Source organism: Marmota flaviventris, chromosome 11, assembly GCF_047511675.1.
Source record: "Marmota flaviventris isolate mMarFla1 chromosome 11, mMarFla1.hap1, whole genome shotgun sequence".
In the NCBI taxonomy this organism is placed as follows: Eukaryota; Metazoa; Chordata; class Mammalia; order Rodentia; family Sciuridae; genus Marmota; species Marmota flaviventris.
In genome coordinates this window covers 47,060,487-47,080,280 of record NC_092508.1, presented here as the reverse complement: position 1 = coordinate 47,080,280, position 19,794 = coordinate 47,060,487, and the positions used below count along the sequence as shown (strand labels likewise).

Genomic DNA, 19,794 nt, shown 5'->3' with positions numbered 1-19,794 from the left:
GGGACTTCACAGGAAGGATTATGGTGGAGCTCACAGATTTGCCAGAGGACTGCACAACCCAGTCTCTGGTAGGAGAGGACCAGGGCAGAGCTCAAAGCATAATGGTAGGATCTTGTGGCCTTTCTAGGATATTCAACTCTAGAACCATCAGCCTCTGTGTGTCTTTATTCACATTTTGAGGTCCTGAGAGTCTCTGTCTAGGCAGTCTGTATTAGCGGGGTACTTTATGCAAGTGGCTCAGTAAATTTTGACTAGAGGATTAGGGGATGGGTGGCTGGGTACTGTACTCTGTACTCAACAGTTCTTTGTACCTGATGAACCTTTTCAACTGTTCATCATGTCATCTACAATACAACACTTTATTTTTTACCCAAGAGTTTTATTTCCCATTTAATTTGAGGCCATAGGTTGTTATAAGTGTGTATGTGTGTTGCTAGGAGACATTTTGTTTTTTCTTATAAATTGATGTCAGATAAGAATTGAAACTCTCAGTGATGATCATGATCCTATGTTCTTTGGGTTAATTTTAGTAATGTGACCCTAAACCTCAGTGTTATAAGGTACAAAGATAGCTTTGGAGTTCTTGGTGGTTTTGGGAAGCTTGCTTAACCTGTCTTAATCCTCATGTCTTCATTGGCAGAATGAACTTAATATATTTTACAAAGGAATATTGAGATTTTTTTGTGATAATATGTATAAAAGGCTTTGTACCAGAAATGTGTATATATTCCCAGTTCTTTATATATGATTTTAAATTATTACATGGTTTTAGTTAATGAGTTGCATTTATATGATGGAAAAAAATTGTTGAGGACCAGATGACATTAAGACCCAAAGTTCAACTGATCTTTTTAGTACCAGACATTCCTAAATTTATTTTTCCATTATTTTTATTATTTTTGGTAGTTTTGGAGGTCAAACTCAGGATCTCACACAAGCGAGGCAAGCACTCTACTAAAAATCTAAAAAGTAATGATAGTAATGACTACTCACAAATAATCTGACTTCCCACATGGCTAGTATTAAAAATGTGAAAGAAAACAGAATTGTGGATATCTTTCATTTTTCAACATTTTGTCTTGAAATTCTTCCTTAGATTTACTTGTATATAGTCATACATTTCTTGATGGCAAGAATGTTCTGAGAAATGCATCATCCGGTGATTTTGTCATTGTGTGAACATTATAGAATGTACTCATACAAACCGCTGGACAGAGTAGATGTGAGATAGTCTGCTGTCAGCATAACATGACACACTATCTCACAAAAGACTTTCTAAGTCAAAGGAGTATATTCTAAAATAATGTAAATAGCATAGTAAATACATAAGCCAGAAACATAGTTGCTTGTTACCTGTCATCAAGCATTACGTATTGTACACAATTGTATGTGATATGCTTTTATAGCATTGGCAGCACAGATGGTTTGTTTCCAACAGCATATCCACAAACACACAAGGAAAGCCTTGTACTCTGACATTATGATGGCCATGTTGTCCATAAATAATAGGAGTTCTTCACCTGTATTACAATCTGAGAAGCCCACTGGCATTCATGTAGCTAGCTCATGACCAAAACGTCACTGTGGAGTACAGGACTGTATGTGAGATTGGCTGTCTTGGAAATTAGCAAGGCCTCACACAGACTGATGGATCCTTAGTTTAAGGACTGATGGATTCCTTCTCTTACATTTTCTCAATCAATTCTTCTCCTCCCCACCCTCCAAACTGAGGCTAGTATTGCTTGAAAGCACATAATCAGACAGTGCAGTGGCTTAGGAGCACAAATTTTGTGCAGGGTGCGGTGATGCACACCTGTAAACCCAGTGGCCCAGGAGGCATAGGAGGATTGCGAGTTCAAAGCCAGCCTCAGCAACAGTGAGGCCCTAAGCAATTCAGTAAGACTCTGTCTCTAAATAAAATACAAAAAATAAAGCTGGGGATATGGCTCAGTGTTCAAGTGCTCCTGAGTTCAGTCCCTGCCACCCCCCGCCAAAAAAAAAAAAAAAAAAGAGCACAAGCTTTGAGGAGAGCAGTCCTGAGTTTATGCCTGTCCCAACTGCTGTGGGTTAGCTGTGGCCAAGCTGTGGCCAGTAGTCGGACCTCTCTGTTACCAATATATGTAAGAAGGAAGAAAACAACACTGTCTCTCTAGTGAGGGTTTGTAAAGGATCAGAGCTAATTTTTTTTTTAACTTTCTTCATTGTACCTTCCCTAGGATTGAGTGGTTATTAATTGGTTCTGTTTGTACTTAAAATGCCTATTATTCAAAAGCAATTTAAAGTCCAGTGTATTTTAACAAAGAATAGACAAGGCTTAGTGGCCTTTTTAAAATTAATATCATGGCATAGTCAACATTGACTAGGATATGTTTATCTGACATGCTTTTCTTGGCTAAAAGAAAAAATGTTAGGTGAAAATCAGTTTATGCAGATATAGAGCAAAATAGTTAATCCTTAAAAGATATTTCTTAACTTGGAATGGAACCACCATTTGACCCAGCTACCCCACTTGTTGGTTTATACCCAAAGGACTTAAAATCAGCATACTACAGTAATACAGTCACATCAATGTTTATAGCAGCTCAATTCACAATAGCTAAGCTATGGAACAAACCTAGGTGCCCTTCAACAGATGAATGGATAAAGAAACTGTGGTATATATACACAATGGAGTATTACTCAGCATTAAAAGAGAATAAAATTATGGCATTTGCAGGTAAATAGGTGGAATTGGAGAATATTATGCTAAACAGAATAAGCCAATCCCAAAAAATCAAAGGCCAAATGTTTTCTCTGATGTGTGGATGCTGATCCATATGGGGGCAGGCAGGGGAAGAATGGAAGAAGTTTGGATTGGGTAGAGGGGAATAAGGGGAGTGGAAGGAGCATGGGGTTAGGAAAGGTGGTGGAATGAGATGGGCATCATTATTCTAGGCACATGTGTGATTGCTTGGCAAAGACGTTGTGATGAATGCTTGCAAAGGCATTTTTAGAGTGGTACAAATTCTTTTTTAGCTGGACGCTATCATTAGGAAAGCCAGCAAACACATGGTCAAGATTGTTACTTGAGGAGTAAGACTGCTTTAACTCTAATTTTCTTCATTTTATGTTAATTTTTTTCTGTACTTAATGCATAATTCTTTTTGATATTTTAGGGAATAATTTCTGTTTAATACTTTGTATATTAGGAACTAAAAAGCATCTTCTGCTTTCCAGAAAACACAACAAAATAAAGGAATTAGTCATGCACTTCTGTGTGTACTCAGATGTATTTTATCTAAGAATTTGGACTGCATTTGGAATTAGTATTAAATTTCTGTAACTTGATTCATTAGAATTAGTGAAACAGGGTAAAAGTATATTTATGTGTCAAAAGAAATGGGTTCTGCTTTCTTTTAATAGAGAAAATACTGTGCCTTATTAAAAATAAGTGTTTGAATCTATTTAGCTTTAGGAAGAAAAATGAATTTCTTGAATTCTTTTCTTTTTATCCTTTCGTCAATATTTCTTTTAACCAGTTTTGTACTATTATTTGAATGAGTTGAGGGACATTTTATAGTACAGTGACATGCACTGTAGGATCTAATAAGTTACAATTTCTGCCTTTTTCTCTTCCAGTGTCTGTATTTATGCTAAAAGTTCAGGTGAATGACATCATCAGTCGTCAATACCTGAGTCAAGCAGTTGTTGAAGTATTTGTAAACTACACGAAGACAAATTCCACAGTAACTAAAAACAATGGAGCAGTGTTGATAAAAGTTCCCTATAAATTAGGCCTCAGCTTAACCATTATTGCTTACAAAGATGGCTACGTGTTGACTGCTTTGCCTTGGAAGACTGGAAGAATGCCAAGTAAGCATTTAAATTGCTTTGCATTCACTAAATGTAAATGATATGTGTTTTCTTTCTTGGGACTACCTTGTTCTGGTAAGCTGAAAATGACTTTCTCTTAGAGAAGTCTACTGAAGTCGGCAAGAAGGGAGGCCAGTGAAGAAAACATAGTCTGTTTGGGCTGCTATAACAAAATATTGAAAATTGGTGGTTTGTAAATAGCACAGATTTATTTCTCATGTTCTTGAGGCTGGGAAGTCTAACAGCAGAGCTGGTGTCTGGTGAGGGTCTGGATGTAGATGGCACCTTTTCACTGTGCCCTCACTTGGTGGAAGGGGCCAAAAGGAGTTACCTTTGGCCTATTTTTAAAGGGCACTAATTTCATTCATGAAAGCTCTCCCCTCTTGACCTAATTACCACACAAAAGGCCCCATTTCTTAATGCCATCACCTTGGGGTTAGATTTCAGTATAATTGGGGGGGGGGAGCATAAACATTCAAACCATAGCAATCATGAAGTCATTTTTCTTCTAAAGAAGCCTAAAGGAATTGTGAGCATGATCTCTGCTCTGTACACAGCTTGTCTGCAGGTGGTAATAGATTGATTGGCATTTTCAAAGGATTAGTAAAAAGCAGGGTGGGCCAGGTAGTGGGGACAGATGATGGAAGAACCTTTGGAAAAGATTAGACAAAAGAATTAGATTTGTATGTTAAATAGTAAGGCAGTTATTGTAGATTCTTGAGCACAGTGAGTTTAAATATAGAAACTGGATCTATGCAACAGTGTATAAGTAACAGTGTTAAACTTGACTCAGCCTGACTGAGAAACTGTGACAGCGCTCCTGGTGTACAGGGACAACAGCCTGGATTAGGAGAAGGAGTGAAAAGTATAGGGGAATATGAGAGACAAACTGAAGAAAGTATTGGCAGGGCTTAGGGTGACTAATTGGACATTGGGAAAGTTGTGCCACATAAGATACTGAAATGCAACCCTGACTGATTGGAAGGATGACCCATTATATTATCAGTCTCTTTTTATTATAGGGTTCTTGTTAGAATTTAGATAATTCATTTGGCTTCATATTGAAAACATTTGAATTCTTGAATTGATAATGATAAATAAAATGAAAAGTGAATTAATATAAGATTTGCACAAGTAAAACTTGAATAAAGTCATAACCCGAAAAACATAATAAGAATGAGCTTAATGTGATTTGTGTTTTAAATATATGCTTTTTTTTCCCAAAGAAAGAAATTAACCACACTATTTATAAACAGAAAAACAATAATGAAAGAAGAAACCAGGTAAAATGATCCAAAAGAACTAATGAAGATTAAAGTGGATTGATATACACAGGAAAATATAAAAAAGAGATAATTGACAAAATACTGATTCTTTGAAATTAAAAAGAAAACACAGTATCTGGCTAACCTAAACAGAAAACAGGCAATAAAAGACAAAGAAAAGAAGAGGAATACATAAAAACTTTAGAGTCATAAAATGTTCTACACCAAATTTGGCAGAAAGCTTAAAAAGTTCAATAAAATGAATAACTTTCTGATACACAAATGATTATACTGGTTTCTGATGAAGTAGGCCAATAATCATTACACAGAATATTCTAGATAAAAATAACCTGATTCAAAGATTACTTTAAAAGTACTCCAAATCTTTCACAAAACTAATGTACTGTGATCCTAAGATCTAATAGTGGTGATATCAATAGATGCTCTTATGTGTGTGTTCTCTTTCTTCTATAGACCAATCTTACCTGTAACTCCAAAGGAAACATTCTTAAAACAGAATAGTAAGAAGTTGTTTATCATTGTTTAAGTGTAACATCCTATTAAAACTAAGTAGTTTTTTTTTTTTCTTTTAGGATTGTGGGATGATAATTATATGTTAAACTCTATTAACTTTATGTATCATATTAATAGAACAGATTGCAACTACTGTCTTATAATATTAATATTTGGATCTATATGTAAATAAAGTCTTTAAAATCCCATAATAATGAAGGTATACTTAACATGGTAAGGATTTCACAAATATACCTAATTAAAATATTAGACGTGATCCTAAAATAAATAAATACAGATGTTCATGCTATTTTACATTGTAGAGGTTCTTAGAGTAAAAAGCTGTTACTGGGGGAAGGGATTAATTACTATTAGAGAAGATCAAACCATTTTTATTTTTTGGTACCAGGCATTGAACTCGGGGGCATTCAACCACTGAGCCACATCCCAGCCTAATTTTATATTACAGGGTCTCACTGAGTTGCTTAGTGCCTCATTGTTGCTGAGGTTGGCTTTGAACTCATGATCCTGCTGTCTCAGCCTCCTGAGCTGCTGGGATTACAGGCATGTGCACCAGCTCCCATTATTTTTTGATATGATCATATTCCTAGAAAATTACAGAGCATCAATCTTAAAATTCTTAAAATCAATGGAATTTCAAGATTTATTGATCACGAAATTAGCATTTGTACAAATTAGTATGTGTTCTTATATTTCAGCAATAGTAACCAGTTAGGAAAAATAATAAGAATCTCTCTCAGGACAGTAAGGTTATGCAGGGCAACCTACCAAAAACACAAACAAAAAAAACCCCTTAAAACAGCTATGTGTGTTAGGAAACTAAAACTACCAAATATGACAGACATAAACTACCAAATATGACAGACATAAAAATACACACACACACACACACACACACACACAAATACACACAAATCAACCACTACCAAAAACACTGAATAAGCCAAAATCCTGGATAACTGGAAAAATATATTTCTTTTTAGGAAGCCTGAATATGGTAATGATTTTACTACTACTCTTCTTTTTAAAAAATACTTATTTTTTAGTTGTAGTTGGATACAATACTTTTATTTTGTTTATTTATTTTTATGTGGTGCTGAGGATCAAACCCAGCGCCTCACACATGCTAGGTGAGTGCTCTACTGCTGAACCATAATCCCAGATTCACTTCTCCTTAAATTGGTTTATAGTCTTAATTCATTTTTTTTTTAAAAAAAGACTTGCTAGGGGCCATTTCCCATTCCAGACTAAGAAATTGTATTGATACAAATTGAACATATTAAATATGTATTCTCGGATAAGGAACCATTATAAATCATTGAGAAAAGTGAAATATCAATGGTATAGAGTTGTTTTGGTTAACTGTTCGGAATGAGTTAATTTGATCCATATGCCAACATACATTGTTCAAAGAGAGCAGATGCAATCAAATAATATTAAATATAAAGAAAAAAACCTGTCTGAACTTTGAATTAGGACTGATCTGTTTAAATTAAAAGCAATAAAAGAGTTAGTTCATCATTTTTGAACAACAAAAGGCTCAGACTCCTGTATATCTAAAAGCCACAACAGCAAAAGGCCCTCAAACTCCTGTACATAAAGAGCCACTGAGATTGGAAATGTATGTGAAACAGTAAAAGATGATGTTTTTGATATGGAAGAACTTATACAAATTAGTAAGCAAGTGCCAATGCCCTCCCTAAATGAGGTGAATGAACCATGTGGTGACCTAACAAGGTTCACAAATGGAAATACAAATGATTGGTTAACAAAATAGCATGCTGTACCTTCCTAATAAACCAAGAGCTGAACACCAAATACACACTTCTAAGATTTTCACCATGGAAAAGTTTTTAAAAAGTAGAGAAGAATGAAATTAAGGCATTTGCCAGTAACTGGGTGGAGCTGGAGAATATTATGCTAAACAAAATAAGCCAATTCCAGAAAACCAAAGGCTGAATGTTTTCTCTGATATGTGGATGCTCGTCCATAATGGTGGTGGTGGGGAGCTAGGGAAGAATACAGTTACTTTAGATTAAAGTAGAGGGGAGTGAAGGGAGGGGAGGGATATGGGTAGGAAGGATAAAAGAATGAATTGGACATTATTACCCTAGGTTGTATAGTCATATGACCAGTGTTATTCTATATCATGTATAACCAGAAGAATAAGAAATTATACTCCATTTATGTTTGATGTGTCAAAATGCATTATACTCTCATGTATAACTAATTAGAACAAATTTTAAAAAAGTGAGTTCCAGTTTCAAACCTGCACCTAGATTAGTGTCAGGGGAACTTGCATTATGCGTTTTGGTTGAACTAATAGATTTGTAAAGGAGAGCATTAATGCAGGTAAGGAAGCAGCAGGTAGTAGCATTAATGATTTCAGAGTCTTTATCAACAAACTTACTAGAATCTCTTGTGAAAACAAACATACAAATAATAGAGTGGACAGACATTCGTCTACCAGAATGTTCTAATATTTCTGTAATAATAGTGAACTATTAGAAATCTAAATCTATAATATTATTGCACGTAGTATAGGGCTTACGTAAACCTTGATGCTTTAACAAATGAGACATGTGGCCTTAGATACGTTATGAAAAGACTCTGTTTAGAGACAGAAGTGCTGATGTTATTAAATGACAAAAGCAGTGTGAAAATATTCTGTATATTATACTTATTTTAAAAATCACAGTAAGAATTATCAAAGGATATAATATTAATGATTGTCTCTGTGGGGTTTTGCAATAACCATCATTTTATATTTCTTAACATTTTTACCATGGAGATTATATCCCTTTTATAGTAAGAAAAAAATTTTAAGTGAAAAGAAATCAAAGTGTTATTTTAGTGAGTTTTAGAAAGATTCTCCTCAGGTTTTGTAGCCTTAAGAAGCTGTCAGGGAAATCCCTCTTACAAAGAAAGTATACAAATATGGGTTAAGGCCCTGCTAGTAATCCTCCTGAGGTCCAGGCTACAACCTCTCCACCTCCTCTCCAGTATAATAAATCCACTACTTCAAATCCTAACGTATCCTGAAATTGAAATTACACTTTCATTTGGCAAGTCATTTTCTGTGCAAGTAACTAGAAGTATATTTCATTTTACTTTCACCCATCATTGGATGCTTTTAGCATTTTTCCCCTTTTTTCATATTTCCTTTAATGGTCTTTAAATATCTAAAAATATTAAAATTATTTCCATGTAAATGTGTTTTGTCTTCTAAGAGGTTTGAGGATACTGTATTATTTTTCTTCATTTTAGATGCTTACCTAGCATAGAGTAAAGATACAAAATGAGAAGTTGTGGTTTTGATAGTATCTCAAAACTTATTCATTTTTTTTTTTTTTTTTTTTTTTTTGGTACTAGGGACTGAACTTGGGCACTTGACCCACTGAGTCACATCCTCAGCCCTATTTTGTATTTTTTTATTTAGAGACAGGGCCTCACTGAGTTGCTTAGTGACTAATGTTTTCTGAGGCTGGCTTTGAACTCATGATCCTCCTGCCTCAGCCTCCCAAGCTACTGGGATTATAGGCGTATGCCTTATTTTTTTGATTTCTTATTTATAAGATGTATTTTGTCCCAGTTTCTTGACCCCAATCTTGAAACAATTTAGTTATAATATACTAGTTAAAATAATGATATCAGTAACATAGACCAAGTGAATTGGGGGCAGGGAGATGGGAAAGAAAGGGAAGGTCCTGGGGAATGAGATGGATCAAATTATGTTGTGTGCATGTACAAATATAGCATATTGAATTCCATTATGTGTAATTATAATGTGCCAATAAAAAAATGGAGAAAATAAGTTGTTTCAAATGATCCACCTTTACTCATCCGGCATTACTATTAAATGTTGCCTGTGAATCATTTTCTGTGTGCTAAATTGGTTCCTCCTCTGCCAACTCTGAGTTCGTTTGACACACTAACTTGTAAGCAGAAGAGTATTGTGCTCTTATATGGACAGTTAAAAGTGAAGAGTAGGTATGTCATAAATATCTCTAGCTAAAGAACCTTGAGTCATGAAGCCAAAATTTGTTTTTTCAAAATCCTAAGAACTGAATAACAATTATACAGAGAAAATAGCACAGTTATTTAAGCACTTCATCATTTGCATCTGGGTCCCATTATAGAACTTCATAAGTCACCTTGATACAAACTATTTGAAATAGAAAAGACCAATAGAATAAAATAGTGATGTCAATATTTTTTCTATTTGTATTATTTTTCTCTGTCATATTTCATATCCATTCTTCCTTTGTCTTAAATTGCTCTTCCCATCAAGTAGTTTGCTTTTTTCCACTTTTTAGGACTTTCTGATGATGGAACTATATTGGTCTCAGTTTTTCCCCTACATTAAATGTTTTAATTGTGCTATATTTCACAGTTTATTCATCAATTACACTTTCACTGTTCCCACAAAGCCAAGCAAATATATGGCTATTTGAAGACACTGTTTTGATCACTGGAAAATTAGCTGGTAAGTACAGAAATTCTTACTTAACACTTGAAATGATTATTATGTAAGTGAATTAATATGGAGTATAACTTGGGAAAAACCTAAATTGGTCAGTGATTAGTACTGACTATAATCTGAACTGATTCTCATCTTAGTATAAAACTATATGTGTTTATATATATATATAAACAAAATTCTGGGAATTGTTTTTTTCTTTTACTATTTTAACACCCAAACGGGAATAGTTGATTTTAGAAAATACTGAAAACAGTGTCTGTCTGCACTTTACATCACTTCTCTCACTGGGGCATTGTGGCTGGTGAAATAAGGAAAAGGTTCCAGAGACCATCTGGGCTCTCTGATTGCTGGTCATTCCTTTTTTGTCCCTTGGGTTAACCTTGCTGCTTGGGTGAGAGAGGTCTCAGACTGGGTAGTGGATCTGCTAGGCAGATATAGCTTGCCCTACTTGCATATCCCAAAGGAAAGAATGCAAATGGCCTTATTTAGGTACTGATTCAAGCTGAGTCCCCCTGTTCTTCTTTTCCAACCATGAAGATGATCCTTTGGTCCTTACCTTAACTCCCCAGGCCCTTTAATTGGTACTTAGGAGAAAACTTAATACTATTATTTGGGGGGGGGGCAGGGACATTGAACTTGGGCCTGGTTAATCTTGGAGTGAGGTGGTAGATCACTTACTGAGCTGTCAAGAAATTTGGCAGAATTTTGAACCACTAATTCTGCTGGGGTATGACAGAATGGAGGATGTGGAATTGTGGGTGGAGGAATCAGAAGAAGTAGGAACCACATATCTTCAGAGGTCACGTTTTATGTTGCTAGGGCCCTATTAAAATACGGTTCTCCATAGCCCACTTATGTGTTGGGTTTATTCAGTTTGGTCTTTTTACACTTTCTTACCCCTTATGGGCTTCTTCAAACCCTATTAGAAATTGTTCTTTCTGCTGGAATCCATGCAGTGGACCTGTCTGAGCATGTCCTGTCCACTCCTTGGCCTCTGTACCAAGCAGTGAGGAGGACTCATTTGTCTGGACAGTATTGGGTATCCCTTGGCAGGTCCCGTTGGGAGGGGACCTTAAAGGCAAGCAAGAAAGGATGGGTGTTTCTGGTGGTATTAAAACTTCTGTAGACATTGTACATTTTCATTTTTTTCATAAAATTTATAAACAGAAAGCTCTTCAGTTTGTACAGTGATAAAGTGTTTGGCATGAGAATGTATTTGTGATGAAAGGATGAATCAAACTTTGGGAATCCTTCAGGATGCTCAACTGGATATTTTGCATACAGTGCTCATTTTCAAGGGTATATTAACACAATTAAGCCACATATTTTAAGAGTAAGTTGTAGATAGTACTTGTAAGTGATAATGAGGGTATTGGGTTATTCGGTCAAATAAGGGAACAGTTATATGTGATTGTGCTGTTTTTATTTAACCTTCTATTTTCTGGGAATTATTTTTCTAGCTTTACACATCAAAAATCAACTAGAGTGATTTTGAGAATTAGTTTACATTATGTTATTATTTAATATCACACAACCCTTTAAAAATTGCTTTTTTTCCCATTCTATTAATAATTTAACTTATTTCTTCTGCTTTTATCAGTGATCTTAATAAAGTCCAAAATAAAAGCTGATGTTTCTAATAATTTCTAATTTTATTTAGGAGTTGGTCCTTTACTTAAATAAATGTAATGGTTACAGAAATATCAGTATTGTTAGTGAGTTCTCAGTTGATAAAGGTTAGAAGATAGTCAATTCAAAGTTATTGAAATAAAATAATATTTATAAATTGAGGAACTGGCATTTGGAAGAATTTTAATGAATGCTTGGGTATCTAATAGAGAACCTACCCATCTAAGTATGGGGCCAAATGTCATCAAAGACACCTTCTGTTGCAAAGAGCTGATAATATAGTCCTAAACAAGCTTGCACCCAAGGGAAGCTCTCTTCCCCTAGTAGGATCCACTTTAGATGTGCTTGATCAGTACTTCAGTTGAAATTACCGAAAACTAGTTTTTCTCTGTTTCTAAACTCTCCACTGTATGAATGTTGCCTCAATTTTTAAACAAGCTCTCATTTTTGGTCACAAGACAGCTGTTGCTACTCCCAGATATATTTCTGTTCACAGAAAATCCTGTAGAGGTAAACCAAGTCCCCACTCCCACCATGTTCAAGCAAAACCCACATTATATCTCATTACTGTGCTTGGGAAAAGGCCTATTTTTGGACAAATCACTTTGGCCAAGAGAATAATAAAATGCTTTTGACTGGTTTCAGCCTTCCTGGCATACACTGTCCATTCATTTTGGAAAATAAAGGAAACCCCAAGTGAACCATATGAACTAAAAAGGGTCAGTATGCGGTTCCTTAGAGTGAAATCCAAAAAAACGATGAAGAAATTCTGGGCAAAAGAATAAAACAGTACAAAGGTGCTTTTGTGTGATCTGAAGAAAGGGACAACTTCTTACTCAGTTCTGAATTTAAAATAATTATGTGAGGACATGATAGTGACATTTAAAAATAATTATAACCACTTCCTTTCAAGTGAAATCCTGACGAATGGTGATATACTTAACATGCATTTGTTTTATCTATTTGTTAATGAGGTTTCCTTTTTCCAGATGCCAAATCTCAACCAAGTGTTCAGTTTTCAAAAGCCTTAATTAAACTTCCTGACAGCCATCATATTAGCAACGTTACCGGCTTTCTTACAGTTCTACAACAATTTTTGAAAGTGGACAATTTTCTGTATACCACTGGAATTACTCTCAATAAACCAGGTATTTTTTCTAGTTTTTACATAATGTAATACTACTTATAAGAAATAGTCACACATAAACCAAACATTATGTATCTGGATATTTAGATAGTTAATAGAAATTTGATATTCAACTTTAGAGAATACATGTCACATTTGAAACAAATTGAGTTAAATGTTTATAAGCAACTCCCATTTATTCAATGAAAAAACAATTATACCTAAGTCTTTGGCATGCATTATTTCAAATTAATGAAAATTTTGTTTTAGTTCATTAAATTTCATTTGATCCAAAACATGTAAGCAAAATATAAAAATAACTGATATTATAAAACATAGCAAATTAAAAAATACACATACAAATAGAGATTCAAAGATATTTATACATATCTTTTTGTAATTTGACCTCCTATTCAATTTTATTAAACTGATGAGAATTGTCCATGATTATTAAGATATAAAAAAGATTATTAAGTTTATAGGTTGGAGTAAATATTGTAATTTTTTTCATATATATATATATATATATATATATATATATATATATATATATACACACTATTCTCTGTGGGTAAAATACAAATAAATATCGAAAATATATCTTTTCCAAAGTCAACAGCTTTAATATATTAATATTAGTCATGGTTTAAAAGTTAAGGGAATGGTGGAATTTCACACTTAAGAATATATCCACATTTGTTCCATGATTTCTACCATTTTTTGAAACACAACTGAAATTCCACTGAGTATAATCACCTCAAACAATTTATAATTCTGGTGGTTTCGGTTATGTCAAATTTTTGTTTCATTTCATTTGAGGAGCAGTTATAAATGAGAGTAAGACGGGCAAATGGGCCTTTGGGGTACATAGGTATTTTTCTAACCTGCCATAGCTAATGTACCAGTGCCTAGCCAGATGACCCCCACTCTTCTGCTATCACCTTGTCTCCTATTGCACACATCTGTGACTGCCTGATGGCATTCCCTGGTCCTGCAAGCAGGCTTGGCCTTCACAGGGGGCAAAGGAGACTTGATATATAAATACTGTGGTTTCCTTGCTTTGGCTAGGATAGTTCTAAGCTAGGCTTCTGTCCCTAGTGGGACTGAGCTGGAGTTGCCACAGTGATAATCTGCTTATTGACATGTCCTGTGTTGGCTTCCTTCAGTATGATGTTTCCACTTCCTAAATGGGAGATGCTTCTTGAGATTACCTTCCAAATGAACAGTCTAAGCTCAGATTATCTGATGGTCTGCTTTTTGAGGAAGCCAATCTAAGATACCTGACAAGATTTCCCTAGGTGTAAATTAAAGCATGCTCATAATGAAAGCATGTATAGGATGGTGGCAATGAAGCTCCAGTTGTGTTGGGGGTATTATGAACAAGAGTCACTGGATACAGTGGGAAGGGGTCAAAATGAGTTCTGTGTCTTAACATTCTCTACTACCTGCTTTTGAAATTGTTCATTAAATGTTTGATTATCCTGAGAATGTCACTATCATTTCAAGTTATAGAGCAGTGCTGCCCAGCTGGGAATGTTGTTCTGCTTTGTCCAGCATGGTAGCCAGTAGCCACATATGGCCATTGAGCCTTGAAATATGACTAGTAATTTAACAAGGAAATGGATTTAATTTAAATATCCACATGCAGTTGGTGGCTACTCTGTTGGACTGTGCAGTTCTAGAGCTCTGTAAGTCAAAAGTTTCTTTTGACTTTTTCATTGTCTTTCACACATTTCCTTTTATTTCCTCCTTTGAGTTGACATTATCTCAAATGGGGCGTCAATCTTTATAGTTTGTGAAGCCACTGACTACATAGAGCTGAGGGATGGGGTTGAAGCAGGGACTTCAGAAAGCCAGCTGATGGACTTTAATATGTATTTTGAAATAGTTACTCAGCAGATTATATAATGCTTGGTTTGTGCTAACATTAGATTACTAACAAGTGAACTAGTCTACAAAATATGTATGGTATCACTATGATTATTTGATATTAATATTCAGGAAATTTACTACAACAAATTGTTATATTTAACTGAACATTTTCAGTGATTCAGTATTTGCCCTTTCTACTAACTGAAGACCTAGGTCTCGTAGTAGTAGTAATAATGAGAATGAACTACTTTCCATATTCTCCAAGGCCCTGCACTGTGGCTTCTCTCTCCTTTTGCCTTCCAAGCCCTGGGCCACCTCTTTCTTATACCTACCAGGATGACATCTGGTTTGGGGGCTTAGTACTTGTTTATTCTTCCTGGAAGGGTATTCTCTGAGGTCTTTGTTTGGGTAGCTCCTTACCATATGGCTATAGCTCAAATGTCCCTCCTTGGGATTCTTCCTAGATCACCTAATTCATTGCCTTTCTGAATTGTCATGTGTTTACATTCAGGTGGGAGAGAAGCTGACCATGATTAAAGAAACAAAGATTTTTGATAGTAGCAAGCAATTAAAAATATACAGTAGGTGATACAAAAAGAGATCATGTACTTACCATATCTTTGTGATCCATATTAATGTGTGGTACCTTTGGGGTTTTATAATAAACAGTAACTGAGTGCATAAAACTTAAGCTTTGAAGTCATAGATTAAAAAGTTTAGACCAAAAGCAAATAAGATGTAAAAAGTATAATTTTTCTATTTCTCATGTGTTAGTAAAGTACTTAGAAAATCTATAATTAAATAGTTATTTATAGAAATTAAAACTGGAATTTTAACATTATACATCTAACCATATTCTTGTTTACTGTAAATATTCTGGTACCTCTTATAATTTGGGCTTTGTTTATATTTCAAAAACAAAAGAAATGCAGTTTCTATGCTTTTTCCTCCAGAGTCAAAGTCTGTAGATAGCTCCTGATATTTCAGAAGTCATTCTACCAATTATATAATCAAATCTTTAAAATATCAAGAAAGCAGCTGGGCAGGGTGGCACATGCCTATAATCCTAGTGGCTCAGGAGGCTGAGGCAGGAGGATCACAAGTTCAAAGCCAGCCTCAGCAATTTAGTGAGGCTTTAAGCAATTTAGTGATTTCTCAAAATAAGATAAAAAGGGCTGGGGATATGACTCAGTAATTGAACACCTCTAGGTTCAATCCCTGGTACCAAAACAAAACCCTTTAGGAAAACAGTAAAGTCAACCTTCTATTAACCTGCTTTTCTCCTACTTTTGGGGCATTGAATTATTAAGTGATACTAATATTTAAAATCTAAGTTTCTTAATCTCAGTTATGCTAATTCTTTTCATTATAGTATTAGTACATATCAAAGCATATCACCTTCATTAAATAATGGTATTGTGGGTGGTTTTGTTTTATGTTGAATTGCCAAACCTAGCCATTAAAAATTGCATTTTGAATAAGAATACTTTTTACTAAGTAGTGCATTCACTGTTTGTTGTGGCCCTCCTTGAAACAGATGGTCTTGGGAGGAGCAGGGCCAGATGCTTCAAACCTGTAACTGGATTAATGGTATGGTACAGTAGAGCCCTTATTTGGGCATATTTGTTTATTTGTTAGTTCATTTTTAAAAGCATTCAGTTAGATTCAAGATCCCTTAAATCAGACAACTCTGAGAAAATTAGGAAACTGAGACTCCTACTGATTTGTCAGTGTTACATTGCATAAATTATATATAAAGTATTTTGAAATGACATTATAAAAATCCTTAATGTGGATTCAATAACTATTTGACATTAAAATGTATAACTCGGCTCAGGAGGCTGAGGCAGGAGGATTGTGAGTTCAAAGTCAGCCTCAGCAAAAGCAAGGTGCTAAGCAACTCAGTGAGACCCTGTCTCTAAATAAAATACAAAATAGGGCTTGGAATGTGGTTTAGTGGTCAATTGCCCCTGAGTTCAATCCCCAACACCCCCCCCCCAAAAAAAAGGATGCATAACCCTGAGTGAAATGGAGAAATTAGATAATTTAGATCCATAATAATTACTATATAACTGCAACCTTTGTTTGTACATGATTCTATTAAACTGTCTTTTCTAGGTTTTGAAAATATTGAACTGACTCCTCTTGCTGCAGTATGTGTGAAAATATATTCTGGAGGAAAAGAATTAAAGGTGGATGGCTCCATTCAAGTTTCTCTTCCCCTTTTACATACAAATGATATAAATGTGGGGGATCGCATACCTGCTTGGACATTTGATATGAACACAGGTATGTTAGCTAGGTGAATATATTTTGAATATTTTTCTGTTGAATGTCTTGTCTTAGAATTTGGTACAGTTCTAGGTTTTCAGTAACATAATCTTATGCACTAAGTTTAGTGACCAAAGTCGGCCTTACTTTGATTAATATAACCATGGGGGAATTGGTGCGAATATATAATGTACAGGAAAAAATACAACATTAATTACTTACAAAAAAATTAAAAATTATCCTCTTAGTTTTTTTTTTCCTGATAGGTAATGTGAGCTTATCTAAAAATTTGATTAAGGCAATTGAGAAATTTATGTTTATACATTGTCTACATGTATCACATTATCATAAATATTTACAAATGTGTCAATTGAAAAATAAAATAGACATTGTTTTACATGTTGTAAATAATTTGCTATAACAAGTCAATACAACAAAATACAAATATATACCTATACAACAAACCTATAATAGCTTTATTATGCAATTTGTACATTCATAAAACTTCATAAAAGGTAAGGACTTTACTGAATTGTTTTCTCTAGATGGCAAGATTTTACTAGAATAGATGACATTTTTTTAAAGTTAAAAAAATAAGTTCTTTAAGAACTATACCAATAGTACTAGAACAAAACAATATTTAATAACTTGATAAGGTCATAAAACATACACTGTTAGTTTTTAATCAAATTCCTAGGACAGAGAACCAATAATCATTTATTGATTAAATTGGGATTCCACTACTTATAACCTTCAAAGATATCTGAGCATACACAAGTTGAGCACTAATTGGAAAGTCATGATTTTTCTAAGTATGTCTGCATTCTTAGTTTATTTATAATGATTTTTTTTTCCTTTGGTCATAACAAATCATTCAAATAATTCTATTTTACATATTATAATAGATTCTAAATATAATTTAATGCTTAATATGCATTACCTGATAATATATTGTCATGGTTTTCATAATTTTTCAAAAAGTACTGTATTCTTCACATTACGATCAACCAATTCCTATCACCCTAAAGATACATAATAGAAACTAACTAGTGTTTTGCTTACCTTTCTTTTCAGGTGCTTGGGTAAACCATGGCCGGGGAATGGTCAAAGAATATAACAATCACTTAATTTGGACTTATGATGCACCACATTTGGGCTACTGGATAGCAGCTCCACTTCCAGGAACTAGAGGTACTGTGAAAGTCAAAGTAATTTTTAAAAATAATCTAGATATCATGCTGGATTTGATATTCATAGACCACTCAGCCACTTACCAGCTGTCTGATACTGGAAAAGCACTTAATCTCCTCATCTTCACCTTTTCTTCTTCTTCTTTTTTTTTTTCATGCACAGAAGAGAAGATTAAGCTCCATAAACTCTAAGGTCCCTTATAGAGTGTCCCATAAGTCTGCAAACAATGAAGTTTATTCAAATCAAATATTTCTTAGTTTACATTTTTCATGAATAAATTCTGTCTAGATCAGTTGATGCTTTTCGTTGCAAGCAACAGAAACATTTTGGATAATTTAAAACAAGTTTAAAAGCATATGGGGAATTTATAGGGTCCTAGGGAAGGTTGACAACCAGATGCTAAAAGGCAGAATCTCTGCACTCCACAGGGGCTGGTTAGGGGACTCCCTCTGCTGTCCTTGCCAGGTTGTTGCTGTGTGATGACGAAATCCACTGCTTTCCAGCATTTTTTCTCATTTGATTCCTGATTACCCTAGGGGTGAAGAATTTGCTTGGGTAGTAAGCACATCTCTTGTGGGAGCTGGGGGAAGAAAGGGCTCTTGGAGAATAGTGTCTCCAGACTGTTTTGAAGAGAATATAGGTGATATACCAAATGAAAATTGACCTGACATTTTTAACAGAAGGTGCATGGGGGCTGGTGGCTACAAACCAAGAATTTTTCACTAGGGAAGAACTATAATTTTCTAGGATAAATGAGTATCTTATTTTCTTCCATTTAACATGGTATCAGATGATCTAAATAATCTGAACCTAAGAAGACTCTACATTAATCTCATTCAGTAAATTTCTCAAAAATTTGAATATCTGCTTATTTTATCCATTAAATTTTCATGAATAAAGAAAGATCCTCAAACCTGCTGTCATCCAGACTGGTTGAATGGTGGGCTTGCTACCGCTCTCTGGGCCTTTGGGTGTTTGCTGGCAGAAATCGAGTTGCTTCAGTGCTTTCCCTACACCAAGCTTTGTTAAGTCAACTTTCTGGTTTTCAACATTTTGTTGCTCTTGTCTGTTATCTCAATTTTCTTTTATCTTTGTAGATTGTGTATTTATAGGATCAAAACAAAGCGAAACTTTTAGTGTTGTTTTAGGGAAGACTTGGGATTGAAAGTTAAATACATATATAATTCCTCCATCTTCAATTGAGTACCACAGATCATTCTTTTGGCTTTTGAAGTGCTTTGGCTCCTAGCTGAGAGGCAGCCACTCCCTGGCTGTTTCATGCTAGTCAAAAATAGTTGCAGTACACACTCTGATCCAGGATGTGGATGACATTTTACACATACTTCTCTGTAGTATTCTCTAATCTAACTTTATAGTAATTATTATTTCAGAATTTTTTCTGAAAAGCATTTTTAATCCAGTTTGATTTTTATTTGACATTGGCAACATTTGAATTTTAAAACATGCAAGATACATGGCTGTCTTTTAAAAAATGAAAGCAATATATTAGTATTCCAATAGATGAAATGTGAGCCATTAGCCATATGTGATCAAGAAAGATATTCTTTCTG

At 34.5% G+C, this 19,794-nt stretch overlaps 1 protein-coding gene across 1 annotated transcript in view; it reads left to right on the top strand.

The window, feature by feature from the left end:
* Fam171b (family with sequence similarity 171 member B) overlaps positions 1 to 19,794 on the top strand; it is a 68,512-nt gene that overhangs the window by 42,412 nt on the left and 6,306 nt on the right. The window contains exons 2-6 of the mRNA XM_027943939.2: positions 3,619 to 3,852; positions 10,045 to 10,137; positions 12,753 to 12,911; positions 16,880 to 17,050; positions 18,107 to 18,223. Coding sequence (XP_027799740.1) covers positions 3,619 to 3,852; positions 10,045 to 10,137; positions 12,753 to 12,911; positions 16,880 to 17,050; positions 18,107 to 18,223 — 774 coding nt within the window. The remainder of the gene's footprint in view (positions 1 to 3,618; positions 3,853 to 10,044; positions 10,138 to 12,752; positions 12,912 to 16,879; positions 17,051 to 18,106; positions 18,224 to 19,794) is intronic.